Consider the following 17,770-nt stretch of genomic DNA (forward strand, 5'->3'; position numbering starts at 1 on the left):
ATTAACTCCTCCGACACATTCAACTTCCTCTGGGAAGCTCCGAGCTTTCTTCGCGTGCGCAACAGTCCTCGACGTACCCTTTCAGCCGCGCTCCTTTCTTTTGTAGCCTGATGTCGTTACAGCCTCAGCAGCAGCTTGAGCCAGCTGTGTATCCCGGAACTTCACCAGCTCCTTGCTTTGTTCTCGCTACCTTTCAAAGGCGACGACAAACGAATGAAACGTACACCACGTTGTAGGCTTTTTAGTAAATGGAACGTACTGAATGCTTCTTGATGCAGTAGGCCCCCTCACCTAGTAGTGTGGGCTAGAGCCCCTCTTCGTCGATGTTTCAGCAAAAACCTCAGGGTAAAAGAGTTCCTATAAAGAATCAAGAAAGAGCGGACTTTGCAAGAAGTGTATCCAGATTCAACGTGCACCAGTTCCTTAAAGATCGCTGTTAGATGTTGCAGGCTAAAGCTGATCGGGCTTTGCCACGTTTTGCGAACTTTCCTTGCAAACAGCTTCCACACCACAGCAGCCTATACCAGCCTACTCTTAACGGCAGCACACTGCAGCATGAGAATGGCACTGCCAACGGCCTTGATGGCTTCACAATTTGCGTGCCCAAGATGTGCGCAGTGAGACCTCCCTTTGCAGCACTCCGTTGCAATCATTGGCAGTTTGGCATTGGAAAAGATGCAGCTTTACGTTCCTGTCTAGGGAGTTCGCTGGAGTGGAGTCCACTTATTGTGCAGGATGCAGACAAGGCGTTCAGGTGTTCTTTGCCATCGTGCCGCGTAGCACGAAAAGTTCTTTTTTAGCGGTTGAGTTAAAACCCTGGCTAGAGTTCTCGGACCCAGCAGCAACCAGTAAACGCAGTGATTATAAATATAACCAATCACCAACCCATTCAGGCTTGAAAGGTGCAAAACAATTCAGTACCTGGGGTGAGGCCTGGCCACGCAGTCTCATATAGACGCACAATTGGCATCTTTTACCGAGCGCATGGGATGCTGATTCTTTGAAAAGGGGTTGCAGGCGCTTCCAGTACCCCTACATACCACTAAAAGCGCAAAAAGCATTCAAGAATAGAGTGTGTATGCTGCTTCTCAGTAAGCGTTTGACTGCAGCTACAGCTCCAGGCCACCGTGGGGCCTCAGAATTTGTACTGTTTTCTTCGTTTGCCTGTTTGTCGTCCATTTGTTTGTCTACCAACCAGGTTTCTTTCTTTACCTTCCACAGAATTAGTTTGTCACTGTGGGTATTCCTCTGTCGACTGAGCTGGCCCATGCGAGTGCCTGTTCGCCCTCGATTTGATGGTAATTCCCGCCAAGCCCACTCCATTTGATCGTAAATCCAGCCAAGCCCATCAGAAATGCTTTCAACTATTTCATAAAAAGCATACATACAAGTAAGCTCGCGTAGTCGTATATGTGCAGATATTTGCAGCGTGTAAATAGGTATTGGAGCATGTGCGAATCATTAAGATCACAGGGGTTTGCGCAAATACAACTCCCTTGACTGAGGGATACATAACCAACGAACCAAAAGAGGAGCACTGCATATTAACTTCTAGAGAAGCACAAGACCTTACATGACCGGCGCAGTTGATTCGCCACCTCAACAGTCACCGCTACCTTGGGCTTAGTTTGGATTTGATTTTGCATTGATTCTAAGATTAAAAATTGCGAGGTACGCAGTCTATTTAATGTGAAAGTTGCGAGCTTCAGCCACAAGTTGAGCCCCCTTCAAGTAATCACCACTGTGTGCTGTCTTCGCTGCAACTGTTACAGCACCCACGGGCAACGGCCAGCTGCAGCAGTTTTTGCTATTTCATAGAAATTTAATTTTTTAATGCGAAGACAAAAATAAGGAGAACAATACTATCGGTAATCCGCAGTCCACAAAGCATGCTGTCGGCAGCGGCAACAGAAGAAGCAGCAACAGCAGCAGCACCAGCGAAGCCTGACCAGGCGCCAGGGGCCCCGACTGGCTGCTTCTTGCCAGTTCTTGCACATCACTTTTTCAGTCAAGTGCTTATTGTCTAAATTGGACGGATTAGGGACGAAAAGTTGAACGGCGGCGCGGACAGAAGCCACGTATGCAGCAGCAACAGCAACAGTCCATCACGAGTTGCGGACTTGGAAGCTGTGCGTAGGGGCCTTTGCGTCGAGTTTCTGTGTGTCTTTGTGAGTTATCTCTTTCTCTCAGAAAGCATTTTAGAGAGTCATCTCCAGGCAACCCCCACCATAGACTGCAGCCAGGCTGACGGGCAAGGGCGCTGCCGCTGCTCTTCGTTTCAGCTGCTCACCATGCATATCCCCTCAGGCCGTGTCCTGGGCCTCTGGGCTCACCACGCACGCGATTGCCTGCAGCTGCGCACCCAGTCAGGGCCCTTCGCAGCAGCAGCAGCAGCAGCAGCGTCGGCAGCAACAGCGTCAGCGGCTGCTGCTGCGCGAGGCTTCCCTGCGTGCGTGGCCAGGGGCCCCCCATTATGCTCCGTGAAACGTTTCTTCTCTGTGGGGCCCCTGGGGCCCCACGGCTTCGTGGAGGAGCCCCTCAACGCCGCCGCGTCGCCCCCGACCAACAGCAGCAGCAGCAGCAGCAGCAGCAGCAGCAGCAGCAATGAGGCCACTGTGGTGATCGGCAACCACAGCAACGCGCCCAAGCCCCCGCGCAAGACCACGGGGCTGCACAAGCTATGCGACTTGGGGGCGCCTCTTGCGGAGTTCATGGGGCGGCCGCAGGCGTCTCGGGTGGAAGTGACAAAGTTCATTTGGTCTTATATAAAAGAAAAAGGACTTCAAAAAAAAGAAAACAAACGAATAGTTGTGGCTGACGAGCGGCTGCTGCCGCTGCTGCAGAAGAGCGAGCTCTCCATGTTCGACCTCAACAAAGTGCTCAGCAAACACATACACAACACGCCCAGCGCCGACAAGCAGCAGCAGCAGCAGCAGCAGCAGCAGCAGCAGCAGAAACAGCAGCAGCAGCACCTGCACCCGCAGGAAATGAGCGGAGATAACGTCTTCTAGTCTGCTTTTCACCCATGCAGGAACACGCGCACAGTGCAGCAACAGCAGCAGCAGCAGCTACTGTTGCTTCCTCTTCCAGCAGCAGCACACAGCTGCAGCAGCAGCGCACTGCAGCGAGAGGTCGTCCGGGGCCAACAGTGCAGATAGCCAAGGACCCAAAGGATTCCTTTCACTTAACAGCTGCTGCTGCAGCTGCTGCAGCTGCTGCAGCAGGTGTAAAGCCCAGCCACTATCGCTTAGGGATCTCTTGTTTGCTGCAGCAAGCCTTGCCACCACATCGCAAGCAGCAGCAGCAGCAGCTGCTGCACCAGCCGCGCACCGACTGCAGCACCTGCTGCAGTGGCAGCTGCAGCAGCAGCTGCAGCAGCGACGGCAGCAGCTGCAGCAGCTGCAGTAGCGACTGCAGCTGCCGCGGCGGCAGCAGCTGCAGTAACGACTGCAGCAGCATCCGCAGCAGCAGCTGCAGCACCAACTGCAGTGGCAGCCGCTGCTGCTCCGCGTCCCGTTTGCAATAGACGGAAGCCCCTATGTGTCCGTCAGGCCTAGTGGGCCCTTTCTTCCTCTCTAGTTTATGGCAGCCCTAGTAGCAAACTGCAGCAGCAAAGAGCAGCAGCAAACAGTGCCAGCAAACAACAGCAGCAGCAAGGCGCAGCAGCAACCAGCAGCAGCAGAACGTGTTTCAGCCCCACGAGTTTTTGATCACCCAGGCCACAAACCCCCTGCAAGGCTGCTGCTGTGCTACCTTTCTTTGTTGCTGCTGCTAAGTGCTGCTGCTGCTGCTGCTGCTATGCAAACCTAAACAGTGCCAAAGCCAACAGCTCCACTCTCTTGCAGTTAAGGTCCGGACAATAAATGAAGTGTACGTACACCCCACAATGCAAACGCCTCCCTCAGAGGAAAAATTTCGAGCCACAGAAGCTGCAGCAGCTGTGGCCGCAAGAGCTGCTGCTGCAGCAGCAGATGCTTTGAACAATGAAGACTTGCACCGCGAGTAGCTGCGGGTGCTGCTGCGTGCAGCGGCACTCGTCCTTCTGCTGCTGCATGCAGCAGCAGAAAGCCGGGGACGGAATCGCTGCTGCAGCAGCAGGAGCGACCCCGTTCGTGCGGCAAAGACAGCTGAGTCGCCGCCGTTGCTGCTGCTGGCCATATTCGTGCTGCAGACAATAAAGTAGCTGTAGCTGTGCTGCAGCAGCCGGCTGCTGCTGCAGCAGCTAGGCTGCACAGCACCGTGGCCCCGAGAAAGGCGGGGGGGCCCGCTGAGGGCCTCAGCAAGCAAGAGGGCCCCCTTGTCAATGCATACTGAGCTGCAGCGAACCCGCTGCAGTAGCCGCAACAGACGCAGCCAACGCAGCCGCAGACCTTGCAGCTGCTGCTGCCGTTGCTGCTGAATCACGATGGCCTCACTGGTGACGAGCTAGCAGCAAGTCAATTGCTCTGTTTATATTACCTGCACAAATGCCAGCAGCAGCAGCAACAGCAGCAGAAGTGAAAAGAAACAGACACGAGACAACCCAAGCAGGAAGCAGTGCCTCTTTCGTGCGTCAGTGCAGCAGCAACAGCTGCAGTAGCAATATCCGCAACGGCAGCAGCAGTAGCTGCAGCAACTGCAGCAGCGGGCGCCTAGGGTGGCCGCAGCTCACCTCCGGTCTGCTGCAGTGCCCACAAACACTCCGCCTGATTCGAGAAGCCCATGGCATTCAGCGACGCGAGCTGGTGTGCGTACTGCTGCTGCTGCTGCTGACCCTGCTGCTGCTGCACAGCTCCAGCTGCTGCCGCGGTTGCTGTGGGGCTCGCCACACTAAGCCTGCAGCAGCAGCGGCAACACACCGAGTTCACAAGTCACAATAGCCACAGCAGCAGCAGCAAAAACACAAACATATCAGCAGCTGCAGCATGAGCGGGAACAGATGAGCAGCTGCAGCATGGGCAGAACAGATCAGCTGCAACGAAGGTAGGTGCAGCAGCAGCAGCATCTACCTCTCAAAGTCTTGAACCATCCCGCTGGGTCCACCGAAGCCCCATAGCGGAGCCGGCGTCCCGGAAACTCCTGGTGCTGCACGAGACATAGTGGCAGCAGCAGCAGCTGCTGCAGCAGCAGCAGCAGCAGCATTAGATGCCTGTACACTTGGGACACTGGGCGCCTGGGCCTGTCACACAGCCGAGTAGTCAACACGCACCGCGACCCAATCAGCAGCAGCAGCAGAAACTCTTTAGCAGCAATAATACGAGCAGTATCAAAAGGAAAAGCGAAGGGTCCTTCCTCTGCTGCAGCAACACAAGCTGCTGCTGCGGCTGCAGCAGCAGCAATCATAGCTTCGAGCGCCTCACCTGCTGTGAAGGCATCGCGCTCGCTGCCTGCTGCTGCTGCAGGAGCTGTCGCCGCGCCTCCTCAAGGAACCCGGTTGTGTCCTGCTGTCGCTGCAGCGGCCGCTGCTGCTGCTGCTGCTGCTGCTGCTGGCCTTGAGGTGCAGCCTGCTGCGGGTGAACCTGCTGACGTGGCTGGGGCCGTCTCGGTGCTGCGGCAAAACCACCAGATACAGCAGCAGCAACCTCATCTCAGGGCCTCCCCTGCAGCAGGCGCTGCGGCAACAGCAGCCGCACCAGGAGCTGCACATGTTCAGCAGCAGCAGCCGCATGAGTTCAGCCCGAGCAGCAGCAGCAGCCGTACGGCTTCGGCAGCAGCAGCAGCTCGAGTTCAGCAGCAGCAGCCGCAGGGATTCAGCAGCAGCAGCAGCCGCAGCTAACCCCAGGGATTCGGCAAGGCCTCCTTCGAGGGCCCCGTGTCAGTGCGTTCTGCTGCTGCATCCCCAGCAGCACCTGCTGCCTGCCCAAGAGCCCCATCCCTCCCCCCCTCCCCCTGCAGCCCTGCAGCAATTTGCATTGCTGCTTCGTGCATGGGCTCCTGGACTCCGCGGTAGACGCGAGTGAGTGCGTTGAACCCCTGCAGCAGCAGTCACAGCAGCAGCAGCAGCAGCAGCAGTTGTCCCTAGCAGCAAGTGCTGCTGCCCGAACGCGATCGGTGCCCCCGTAACTCTAGCCGCACGGCACTCAAATAAGCAAAAGCCAGCAGCAGCAGCAGCAGCAGCAGCACAAGTCGCAGCAGGAGCTACCCCACGGCTTCGAGCACACGCAAAGCTGCCCAAAGCCAGCAGCAGCAATCGCAGCAGACTGCAGCAGCAAAAGCAGCAGCAGCAAGAGCTACCCCCTTCACAGCTTCGAGCACGCTCAAAGCTGCACGCAAAGCCAGCAGCAGCAGCAGCAAGAGCTGCCCCCCGCACAGCTTTGAGCACACTCAAAGCTGCGCACGAAGCCAGCAGCAGCAGCAGCAGCAGCAGCAGCAGCAAAAAGAGCTACCCCCGGCACGGCTTCGATGTTTGCCAGAGCCCTGTCAGTGTTTCGGATCATCTCTCTCAACAAAGAAGGATTCCTCATGGCGTCCATACCCAAGCGAAAGAGCTGCAGCACCCGAACCCCAAACCCTAAACCCTAAACCCTAAACCCTAAACCCTAAACCCTAGAGCGCGCCATTCCTGCTGCCTCGCTCCAACCCCGAGCCTCTCCTGGGGTTGCTGCTTGCTCTGGGGTTTGGGCGTTGCTGCAGCGCCCCGGCGCAGGTTGCTTCTGCAGGGTTAGGGTTTGCTGCTGAGGGTTTAGGGTTTGCTGCTGAGGGTTTAGGGTTTAGGGCTCGCCTGAGGGTCTGACAGCAAACTGTTGATTTCAGGGTTTTGCTCCCGCAGCGCCTGCAGCAGCGGACTCGACTGCAGCAGCCCCTGCATCAAGTCGCTGTTGCCCAGCAGCTGCTGCATGTGGGGAGATCTGGCTAGCTGCTCCATCATCAGTTCCTGCGGCGAAAGTGCTGCTGCTGCTGCTGCTGCTGTTGCGCCCCCGGGGATACCCGCTGCAGCACAGCAGCCAACAAGCAGCACCTTCCAAAGCCCTCTGCTGCTGCTGCTGCTGCTGCTGCCGCCGTCTCTGCTGCCGCTGCTACTGCTACTATTGCTGCTGCTACTACTACTGCTGCTGCTGCAACTGCCACTACCACTGCTGCTACACACCTGCTGCTGCAACTGCTGCTGCTGCTGCTGCAAAGAGGGAGAAGCAAAGACAGGCATTCTGAGAAGCAGCAAAAACTTTTAATGCAAATAAACTGACGAACCATTTCTTGGCCGCTGCGGATTCCGCACAAGATGAACAACAGGCCCTTCGCTGTGCAGCCCCAAGGACTCCAGTGTTTCCTCATCCTGCAGCAGCAGCAGCAGCAGCAGCAGAAGCAGCAGCAGCAGCAGCAGGTTTGCGTTGCATTTGTTGCCGCAGCTGCAGTGGCGGCCGCTGCCCTTGCTGCCGAAGCCGCTGCAGCGTCGAATTGCTGCTGAGGGCTGCTGCCAATCGTGCTGCTGCCGTTGCTTCTGCTCCACGCATGCAGCAGCAGCAGCAGCAATTGCTGCTACAACTCCGGTTGCTGCAGCAGCTTGAAAGAGGAACTGCTCTGCTGCAGCACTGCAGCAGCAGCAGCTGGCGCGTCCCTCGCGGGAGCAGCCCCCCCAGTTCTCCCCAGTCCACCATACCCCGCCCGACAGCAACAGCAACAGCAGCAACAGCAGCAGCAGCAGCAGCAGCAAGCAGCAGCAGCAGCAGCAAGCAGCAGCCTCACCCTCAGCACATGACCTCTAACGACAAGCCGCTGCTCCCCTGGCGGGTAGCGCACTTGCGGCGCTAGGGCTTCCTTTAGCTGCAGTGCAGTCCAGTCTGGAGCAGCAGCAGCAGCAGCAGCAGCAGCAGCAGCAGAAGCAGATGCAGCAAAGACGGAGGGCCAAAGGTGCACCTTTCGCCTTATTCCTTCTAGCTTCAGCAGCAAAAGCGCATGCAGCAGCGCAGCAGCGCAGCAGCAGCCGTTTGAGGCACAGCAGCGACAGAGGCAGCAGCAGTGCCACGGCAGCAGCAGCCGACGCAGCTGCAGCAGCAGCAGCAGCAAGCGCAGCAGAAGAAGCAGCAGCGCCGCCAACGGAAGCAGCGGCAGGAGCAGCAGCAGCAGCAGCAGCAGCAGCACCTGGAAATGCAGTAACCCTCAGCTGCCTCCTCTCAAGCGTCTGTACAGTCAACGTAAAAGAAGTGTCCTCCTCTTCATCCTCCTCATCTTGCTGCTCCTCAGCGCCCTTGCTGCTGGTGTTGTTGCTGCTGCTGCTGTTGGCATTGCTGCTGCTGCTGTTGCTGCTGCTGCTGTGGCTGCTGTTTGTGCACGATCCCGCCGTCTCGAGTGCCTGTGAGACAGAGGAAAGGTCTGCTGCTGTCAGCTGCTGCTGCTGCTGCTGCTGCAGCTGCTGCTGCTCCTTCTGTGGTCGCTGCTCGCCGCCTGCCTGCTGCCGGAGCGCGTCTTCTCTTTGTGGCTGCTGCTGCACTGGCTGCTGCTGCTGTGCTGTCTGCTGCTCCTCTTTAGACAGATTCTGTGCCAAGTCTTCCATCTTCCCTTGTATTCTTCGGGCGACGATGGTTCAAGTTTGCTGCTGCGCTGCAGCTGCTGCTGCTGCTGCTGCTCCCGCAGCAATGCCGCTGCTGCTGCAGAAAGGCTGTCCAGACTCCAGCAACAATTGCTGCGCCGCTGCAGCTGCGAAACGGACCTCGCGAGAGTTCAAATGATGCCACGGGAACCTTCTCCTGCTGCTGCCACGGCTGTTGCTGCTGGCACGCGTGCTGCTGCTGCTGTGGCAGCTTGTTGCTGCCTCGCAAAACAGAAGGCCAGACAAAGGGGAGAGTGCAGCCCTGAGGCATGCGGCGGCTCAGACACCCCAGCTCCCCGTGCTGCTGTTCCAGTAGAAGCGGCTGCTGCTGTTGCTGCTGCTGTCACTACAGCAAGAGTTGCTGCAGCAACAACGCATATGCTTGGGCTCTTCACCGAAATCCCTGAAGACCTTTTTTATTGAATTGCCTCTGGAGGGAACGCAGCGCAGCAGCAGCTTCGCTTCCTGCTGAACGGCAGAGCGCTGTTGCTGCTGTCGCTGCTGCTGCTGCAACTAGTACGGCCAGCGTATGGTCACTGCAGCGGCAGCAGCAGCAGCTGCAGTCTGTGCGCACTTTAAAGACCCTAAGCGTCGCAAAGCCGCAAAAAAGTAATATGAAAAAGTAATCCGAGTGAAGGGATGTGTTAGGAGGCGGACACTACTGCTGCTTCCTTGATACTGCTCCAGTGACGTGCGGCAGCGCAGCAGCAGCAGCGCAGCAGCAGCAGCAGCTGTTGCTGCAGCGGTCGTCTTCGGTGGTGTTGTGTTTCGTGGGGCTGCGACTCGGAGTTGGGATCGTTCCCCACATTCTCTTTTAGTTGCTTCCTCTAGAGTGAGTCACTCAAGCCAAAAGGTGGACATACACTTGAGTTGCTGCTACTCCTGCTGCTGCGGAGTGCAGCAGCAGCAGCTGAGGGGGGTGAGGCGGCCCCGCGTTAGCACTTTTTGCCTGTTGCTGCTAAGAGCAGCAGATGAGGGACCAAAAAGCTTTACAAGTGCTAAGCGCGAAAGCAGAAACAGCAGCAGGAGCAGCAGCAGCAGCCGCATCAGCAACAAAGACACCAGCCATTGCTGGTCGGTGCTGCTGCTGCTGCACAGCCGATGAAGCCCCAGATCTCCTGATACCAGCCAATCTGGAGCCACAGCAACAAAGTCGTTAGCAGCAGCAGCTGCTGCAGCAACAGCACCCCACACTGTAATCTGGGGAGCCTCGGAGGGCACTTGCGGCAGTGGACAACCGCCGCAGGAGCAACAGCTGCAGCAGCTGCAGCAGCAGCAGCAACGGCAAAAGAACCAACTGCAGCAGCACCAGGTGCAGCAACAAAATCAGCAAGGACAGCAGCAGCAACTGCAGCAGCGGCCGCAGCAAGGGCAGCAGCAGCTGCACAAGCAGCCATGCCCTCCAGCAAGAAGCAGGCAAACAAGTCTGGGGCTAAAGCCCGCAGCAGCAAAGACACAACTTACCAAGTGCGAGACATTCGGGGCTACCGAATCGACAACAAGGTGGTGCGCGAGCAGCACACGCAGCAGCAGAGCAGCAGCAGCAGCAGAGCAGCAGCAGCAGCAGCAGCGGCAGCAGCAGAAGCAGCAACAGCAACAAGTCCTGTACAATGCGTGACCAGCTGCCATAGGGCCGCCCGCACGGGCTGCTGGGGTGTTTCCCTCGGTTGGGTTTGTTGCTGCTCGCACTGCAACCCACAGCAGCAGCAGCAGCAGCAGCAGCAACAGCAGCAGCAGCTGCAGCAGCAGCAGTTGAGCGTGTGTATGCGCCTTCAGGAGAAGTTTTTTGTCTTATGGCTCGACTATGCTGACGACGAGAGCACCTGGGAGCCTTGGGTGAGACAACAGCAAGGAGGGAGCAGCAGCAGCAGCTGCTGCTGCTGCTGTCGCTGCTGCTGCTGCTGCTGCTGCTGCTGCCTTTAGACGCTATGCTGACTCACTCTAAAGCTGCAGCTGCAGAAAACAGCGGCAGCAAAGTGCTGCAGCAAATTAGACTCGAGCGACGAGGGGTTTTACTCTGTGCTTCGGCCGCTATTGTTGCTGCTGCTGCTGCTGCTGCTGCTGCTGCTGCTGCTGCTTTAGAGTTCCCTGTCGGATCTTGGGGGAGACCTTCGGAAGAAGATGGACGTCTTGAGGGACAGGTGCTTCCTCCGCTGCTGCTGCTGCTGCTGCTGCTGCTGATTCAGTTTTCTCTTCTGCAGCAGCACTCAAGAATGCTGGAGGGCCGCTGGCGTTGCATTTGCCGCTGCACAGTGCCCACTGCTGCTGCTGCTGCTGCTGCTGCTGCTGCTGCTGCTGCAGATACAATGAGTCTGTGAGGCGGCTCGGGTCTCTGCGGGAAAGTTTGATCTTGGCCAGAGACGAGGCCTTGCGGGCTGCTCGTCGCCTTGCGGAGCTGGCGGTGTCACCCCAAAGCAGCAGCAGCAGCAGCAGCAGCTGCAGCAGCAGCAGCAGCAGGTGGCCTTTGCGTCTGCGTGTTTGCTGCAGGTGGTCGCCAGTGCCTTTCAGTGCTGCGCTGGTCCGCCGCTGTTTGACTCCGGAAGTGAAGTTTGGAATGAGCAGAAGGCTGTTGGAGACTTTGGCGGAGTGGCAGCTGAGCCGGCTCATCGGGTCTGCTGCTGCTGCTGCTGCTGCTGCTGCTGCTGCTGTTGCTGTTGCTGCTGCTGCATCGGCAGCTAGAGGCGGCGTGTGCTGCTTCAGGGTTCTGCTGAACTCTGCTGCTTGAAGCTGCGAGGCTGCGGCGAAGATGACTGTAAAGGAGCTAGCTGCTGTGGCAACGCTAAGACCGGCTGCTGCTGTGGCATTCTTTGCTGCTGCTGCTGCTGCTGCTGCTGCTGCTGCTCAGGTACGACTGCGTCCTGATGCCCCAAGAAGAATTCATGTCCCGCTTCGACATGGGCAAGCGGCTGCTGCAGCACTGGCAGTGGACAAAGCGGAGGCTTCTTGCTGCTGGCCTGCTGCTGCAGCTCAGAGACCCCTCCAAAGATATTGTTTTCATTGCCCTCAGAGCTACTAGGTCAGTTGCTGCTGCTGCTGTTGCTGCTGCTGCTGCTGCTGTTTTGCTTCCGTGTTCTGGCCCAGCTACGTGAGCTGGCGCGGCTCTGGCTGCTTTTGCAGCGCCCAAGAGAAGCAGCGGACTGCAGCAGCTGCTTTGCTGCTGCTGCTGCTGCTCTTGCTCAGAGAACAGCTGGAGGACTTTCTGCAGGAAATGAACAGGCTGCGCATCTCCAGCAAGCTCAAGAAAGCAGCAACGGCAGCAGCAGCAGCAGCAAAGACTGCAACAAACGGGGCTGAGAAGGCTGGGGAGGCGAACGCAGCACAGAGTGGCCTCTCCAGGCAGCAGGGCCAGCAGCAGAACGAGCAGCAGCAGCAGCAGCAGCAGCAGCAGCAGCAGGGAGCGGATGAAGGGTCAGAGGACTCTTTGAAAGTATTTGAGGTTAGGTCGGGGGCCCTCAGCCCCGCCCTGGAGGCGAGCGCAGCGAGCCGCCGAAGCAATAGCCCTCAGCCGGGCCGGCAGCAGCAGCAGCAGAAGCAGCGGCAGCAGCAGCAGCAGCAGCAGGATGGAGATGATGTCTTGGTGGTTGGGGAGGAGGTTGCTGCCCCTCGGCGGAAGCGTCAGCGCAGCACCTCGGGCACGTCCTCGCCTGCCGGAGCTTCCACCACTTCGACAGCAGCAGCAGCAGCAGCAGCAGCAGCAGCAGCAGCGGAGCCGGCGGAGGTGGTGCTGGGGGACGACGAGTCGGAGGAAGTCGAAATATTGTCCGACCCAGAGGGAAGCCCTGCTGCAGCAGCTGCTGCTGCTGCTGCTGTTGAGGTTTTTGTGGCTCATGTTTGGCTGCGCGCGGAAGAAGCAGCAGTGACGCATGCGCTGGAGGTGATTCGGCACGCGGAGGAAACTGCTGCAGCATTTGCTGCCAGCTCGCAGAGCCAAGCTGCTGCGCCTCACTCGCAGCAGCAGCAGCAGCAGCAGCAGCAGCAGCAGCAAGACCCGGACTTCCGCGAGTAGCGGGCCAAAGAGCTGTACGTACACCTGGCGCTGCAGACTGCTGCCCAGCAGGCTGTTTTGTAGAAGGAAATTAATTGGAAATCTTTTTAAAAAACGCAGTAGTTTGAAAACAGCACTTTGGTCTTCTTAGTTTTGCTCTCTCGGAGTTTTGCTGCTGCTGCACTGAAGCAAACAACTCGAATAAGGCCCCCCAGCTAGCTGCCGCTTTAGGGCGCAGCTAGCCAATAGGAATTAGCGAAGACAGAAAAGCAAAAAGCTCGAAAATCCCGCAGCAGCAGGCCAGCAGGTTAGCTAGCTGCTGTGGAGCAGCTAGCTGCTGCGAGGCAGCTAGCTGCTGCGGGGCAGCTTGCTGCTGCGAGGCAGCTAGCTGCTGCGGGGCAGCTTGCTGCTGCGAGGCAGCTAGCTGCTGCGATGCAGCTAGCTGCTGCGAAGCAGCTAGCTGCCTGTGAAGCAGCTAGCTACTGTGAAGCAGCTAGCTCCTGTGAAGCGGCTAGCTGCTGTGGAGCAGCTAGCTGCTGCGAAACAGCTAGCTCCTGTGAAGCAGCTAGCTCCTGTGAAGCGGCTAGCTGCTGTGGAGCAGCTAGCTGCTGCGAAGCAGCTAGCTGCTGTGAAGCCGCTAGCTGCTGTGGAGCAGCTAGCTGCTGCGAAGCAGCTAGCTGCTACAGACACAAAGGCTAGCTGAGGGAGCAGCAGCGAGGCTGGGGCGAAAGGAAAAAAAACTTTAGCAGCAAAAGGTCTTTAGCGAGACCAACAGAAACCTGGAAGGCTTTAAGCCAAACCCAGGATAAAGCAAAGGCCAGTCATTGCTGCTGCAGCGCTGCTGCAGTGCTGCTGCAGCGCTGCTGCAGTGCTGCTGCAGCGCTGCTGCTGGCCGAGTGGCCCCCAGAGCTAACCCAGAAACAAACAGAAGACAGAAGCAGCAAGGAAGTTTACAAATAGCTCTTTTGAGGCAGAGACAAAGAAAGGCCCGCAGAGCTCAGCAGCAAAAAGAAAGAGAGCTGCAGCAGGAAAGCCAAGGGCTGAAGAATGCTAGACAGAAGCAGCAGCAGCGCGAAGCTGCAGCAGCAGCGCGAAGCTGCAGCAGCAGCGCAACGTGAAGCCGACTGGGAACGCACGATCCCAAGGGTCTACAGTTCAGGTGTACAGACACTGCAACGAGGCTGGCTCAAAAACCCCACAGAGTAAAGCAGGCAGCACTTGCTGCCTCCACCGCATGCTCAGCTGTGGCAGCAGCTGCAGCAGCAGCAGCAGCTGCTGCTGCAGCTGCTGCAGCAGCAGCGGCTGGAGGCAAGCTGCAGGTAACTTAAGGCAGAAGGAATGGCAGCGCAGGGCTGCTGCGGAACAAATGAGCAGCAGAGAAATAAAAAAGAAGCAAATAAGTGGAAAGCCCCAAAAGCGCATGCAGCTAGCTGCCCCTCACAGGAAGTCAAGAAACAAAAACAGAAGAACCGCCAGCTAGCCAAAGCTCAACCTGCCAGCTAGCCAAGGCTCAAGCTGCCCGCTAGCTAGCCAGCCTCAAACTGCAGCTAGCCAACGGGCCTCACACAGCCAGCTAGCCAAAGAGCTGCGAGTAGCTGGCTAGCCAGGCAGCCAAAAGGATCCAGGTAGCTAGCTAGGCAGCACCCCTGAAACAGGCATGGCTAGCGAACAAGCCTCAAGCTGCTAGCTAGCCAACTAGCCTCAAGTAGCCAGCTAGCTAGCCAACAAACCAAACCTCAAGCAGCTAGCTATCCAGCAAAACTCAAACAGCTAGCTAGCCAACAAGACTCAAACAGCTAGCTAGCCAACAAAACTCAAACAGCTAGCTAGCCAACAAACCATAAGCAGCTAGCTAGCCAACAAGCCTCAAGCAGCTAGCTAGCTAGCCAACAAGCCTCAAACAGCTAGCTAGCAAACGAGTCCCACAAGCCTGACTCTGGCTAAAAAACCAACAAATCTGAAGGGCCCCTACTGCCTGTGGGGGCAAGCCCGTGGGGCGCAGCGATTTTGGCCCAAGTGCTGCAGAGCCTTTGGCAGCTAACTTCCAGCTGCTGCTGCTGCTGCTGCTGCTGCTGCCGCTGCTGCTGCCGCTGCTGCGAGACAGCCGCACACTGCTTAAGAGAAACTAGTCTTAATTAAACTGGGCCCCCTTAAAGACAATTCGCGAATTCGCAGCACCTGCTGGGCTGCTGCTGCGCTGCTGCTGGCCTCTGCTAGCTAGTGCGTAGTGCCTAGGGCTTTGTGCTGCTTCAGGTTTTGCTGCTGCACTGTCTTGCTGCTTCTCGGGTGCCCCACATTCGCCCCGTGGTAGATTCCGGAGGACTCTGTGGGGCCCCTGGAGCAACTCTAGGAATATATTTGAGGCATTTGTTGTCAAATATATCATTTGCTACTTCTAGGGACCTCTAAAGGCCCCAAATTCCAACTATAAGAGCTTCCGGGACAGACTACACCTGCTGTGTGGCTGCTGTGTGTGGAGGCCAGCGGGCAAGAGGGGTGCAGCCTGTCACCCTAAGAAGCTCTCAATTGCAGCAAATTGTGTTGTAAATAATTTAAGGGTTTTATATTTGAAGCGCCTCTCGCGCACTGAGCTGCTGCTGCTGCTGCTGCTGCTGCTGCTGCTCCTTGTACGAATGGACCTGGTGCTGCAGGGCCTGTAACCCCTGCAACAAAACTGCCAGCAGCACTTGAAAGGGAGCTGTGTAGCGCTTTGCACGCTGGTTTCGAAATTAAAATTAAAGTATTTAATGAATCTTTTGTAACTGTTCAATTTGCCTTTTATTTCAACTTTCTCTTTCTGCTCTCAGGTGAGTAGCTGGGACCCCGGCTGGGCCAGCCCCACATGACTGTGCATGCAGCTGACGGCGCTGATGGTTTCTTGGCTGGCGGAGTCTGCGGGGGTTTTGAATTAATCTGTTTTGAATTGTTTGCTCAGTTTTTTCATTTAGAAGAGCGTGCTGTTGTTGCTGCTGCTGTTGCTGCAGCAGGCGCAGCACCGCAGCAGCCGCAGCAGCCACAAGCGCAGCTGGCTGCAGCGGCGTGGCCGCTGCTGCAGGGGCTCCGCTTTACAGTTTTAGATGAGCCTTCCACTTTTTCTAGAGACAAAGACAGTTCAGAGGAGCCCCGCAGGGATGCATGCGCATGCTGAACTTGCTGCCGCTTCCGCTGCCGCTTCCGCCGCCCGTGCTGCTGCTGCTGCTGCTGCTGCTGGGTGGTGATGAGAGCTGCGACCTGACAAGAGATGCAGCAGCAGCGGGACTTTCCTCGAGCTGAGGGGGCCCCCTATTTGGGGCCCCCGTCGCCGCAGGCAGGTGGGGGCGTGGCTGCGGGGGGGCCTGCAGGGGAAGCTGCTGCGTGGCTGTGCAGCAGCAGCAGCAGCAGCGCGGGCTGCGGGAACAGCAGCAGCGGGAGCGCGTCCGTGTCGCCGAGCCAGCAGCAGCAGCTGCTGCTGCAGCAGCAGCAGGAGGAGGAGTGGGCAGCAGCAGCAGCAGCGCTGCCCCGCCCCGTGGACCCCCACTCCCCCCCCCTCTTTTACTTTCTGGGCGAAGCCTACAGAGAAAATGAGTGGGTCCGTTTGAAGAGTCAAAGCAGCAAAGACTGGATAGCGCAGATAATAGCCTACGTGCCTCCTGCTGCTGCTGCGGGCCCCGCAGCAGCAGCAGCAGCAGCAGCAGCAGCAGCAGCAGCAGGGAAGATCGTGTGTCGCTGGGCCTGGGACCCGCTGGACCTGCAGGAGGAGTGCTGCCCCGACTTGCCTCTTGAGGTGTACAGCCAGTTCGAAGTGCTGCCAGCTCTCAACTTCTTTGATGTCAATCCAGTAGCTTCCATAAAAGGAAAAGTGCAGATGGACACGCTGCCGCAGTGGCTCGCCCGCACGGCCTTCCCCTTCCCCCCCAGCAGCAGCAGCAGCAGCAGCACGCAGCAGCAGCAGCAGCAGCAGCAGCAGCAGCAGCAGCATCATCAAAGCGGCGAAGGCGAAGCAGCCCGGCAGCGCTGCCGTCAAACGGACGCCGCTGTCTCCCCGAGACGACGCAGCAAAAGCAGCAGCAGCAGCAGCAGCAGCAGCAGTGAAGCGGAGCGGGGGGGCGCCGCGCGCTGCTGCAGCTGCGGGGAGCCACCGCAAGCGGCAGCACTTGCAGCAGCAGCAGCAGCAGCAGCAGCAGCAAAGCCCGCCGCCGCTGCTGGGGACGCTCGTGCGGCAGCGGGACTGGCAGCAGGGGGCCTCGCGGCGGCTGAAGAAGCTGGAGGAGATTTATTACTTGGGGCTGAGTGAGCTGCAGCCGCTGCAGCAGCAGCAGCAGCAGCAGCAGCAGGAGGCGGACGCAGCAGCGGACGCCTCCCGCGGCGCTGCTGCTGCTGCGGGCGCGACGAGCCCCTCGCCGAGCACGCCCACGGGCAGCAGCAGCAGCAGCAGCAGCAGCAGCAGCAGCAGCAGCAGCAGCAGCAGCGGGTCGGCCGGCGGGACCTCCGAGGGCGCGAGCTCGCCTGCGCAGCAGGGCGCGCGCAGCGCAGCGGCCGCGGGGGCGGGCGACCCCGAGCAGCAGCAGCAGCAGCAGCAGCAGCAGCAGCAGCAGGGGGCGGGGGGAGGCGGGAGGGAGCAGGTGAAGTACGCGTCTGCTGCTGCGTTTGCTGCTGCAGTGCATGCAGCGTTCTGGGGCTGCTGCGGGTCGTGGGCCCCGCGGCTGCGGCAGCAGCGGCTCTACGAGCTGCTGGCCAACCTGCGCAGAGCCAACAGCAAAGAGCTGCGGCGCAAAGTGCTGCTGGGCGAAATGAGTTTGTCTTCTTTGCTGGCAGCAGATGCAGACACGTTGGCTCCTGCTGCAGTGCAGCAGCAGCGGCGAGCGGAGCGGGAGCGGCACTTCCGGCGGGCCGTGCTGCTGACGGAAACTGTGGGGCCCGATTTGCTGCTGAAGAAGACGCACAAGGGCCTCGAGGCTGTCGGCGACGAGTTGCTGCTGCAGCAGCAGCAGCAGCAGCAGCAGCGCCGCAGCCCGCCCCCCCGCAAGCGCCCCCGCGACCGCCCGCCCCTCCGCCGCGCACCCGCCGCCAGCAGCAGCAGCCGCAGCCCCAGCAGCAGCAGCAGCAGCAGAAGCGACAGCGACAGCAGCAGCCAGCCCTCCGGCGCCGACTCCAGCGGCAGCGGCGCGGACAGCAGCAGCAGCACCACCAGCAGCAGCAGCAGCGCCGACGAGGCGCACACGGACAAGCCGCCCAGACGCAGCAGCAACGCCGCGCCTCCACCAACGCAACGCGCGGCCAACACTGCTGCTGCTGCTGCT

The 17,770-nt window shown here is 58.7% G+C and overlaps 4 protein-coding genes across 4 annotated transcripts; 3 read left to right on the plus strand and 1 right to left on the minus strand.

Annotated features, from left to right (window-relative positions):
* Positions 1 to 2,291: 2,291 nt before the first annotated feature.
* Positions 2,292 to 3,526, plus strand: ENH_00062440 (SWIB/MDM2 domain-containing protein, putative; the record flags this gene model as incomplete). The annotated part of the gene is made up of 2 exons (XM_013582039.1): positions 2,292 to 3,002; positions 3,272 to 3,526. The coding sequence occupies 2 exons, from the start codon at positions 2,292 to 2,294 to the stop codon at positions 3,524 to 3,526; spliced, it is 966 nt and encodes a 321-aa protein (XP_013437493.1).
* Positions 3,527 to 4,411: 885 nt separating this feature from the next.
* On the minus strand, positions 4,412 to 8,470 carry ENH_00062450 (ubiquitin protein, putative; the record flags this gene model as incomplete). Its single annotated transcript, XM_013582040.1, has 10 exons — positions 4,412 to 4,458; positions 4,652 to 4,815; positions 4,989 to 5,158; positions 5,340 to 5,527; positions 5,757 to 5,952; positions 6,318 to 6,490; positions 6,766 to 6,909; positions 7,168 to 7,252; positions 7,663 to 7,757; positions 8,059 to 8,470. 10 exons carry the CDS (start codon positions 8,468 to 8,470, stop codon positions 4,412 to 4,414), a joined length of 1,674 nt encoding a protein of 557 aa, XP_013437494.1.
* A 1,007-nt stretch (positions 8,471 to 9,477) lies between these two features.
* Positions 9,478 to 12,512, plus strand: ENH_00062460 (hypothetical protein, conserved; the record flags this gene model as incomplete). The annotated part of the gene is made up of 6 exons (XM_013582041.1): positions 9,478 to 9,580; positions 9,753 to 10,342; positions 10,589 to 10,647; positions 10,994 to 11,116; positions 11,352 to 11,522; positions 11,687 to 12,512. The coding sequence occupies 6 exons, from the start codon at positions 9,478 to 9,480 to the stop codon at positions 12,510 to 12,512; spliced, it is 1,872 nt and encodes a 623-aa protein (XP_013437495.1).
* A 3,220-nt stretch (positions 12,513 to 15,732) lies between these two features.
* On the plus strand, positions 15,733 to 17,770 carry ENH_00062470 (transcription factor S-II central domain-containing protein, putative; the record flags this gene model as incomplete). The annotated part of the gene is made up of 2 exons (XM_013582042.1): positions 15,733 to 16,265; positions 16,354 to 17,770. Coding segments are annotated over 2 exons (1,950 nt in total), but the record flags the coding sequence as incomplete, so codon positions are not given.

Source organism: Eimeria necatrix, genomic scaffold (assembly GCF_000499385.1).
Source record: "Eimeria necatrix Houghton genomic scaffold, Enh_scaff54, whole genome shotgun sequence".
Classification (NCBI taxonomy): domain Eukaryota; phylum Apicomplexa; class Conoidasida; order Eucoccidiorida; family Eimeriidae; genus Eimeria; species Eimeria necatrix.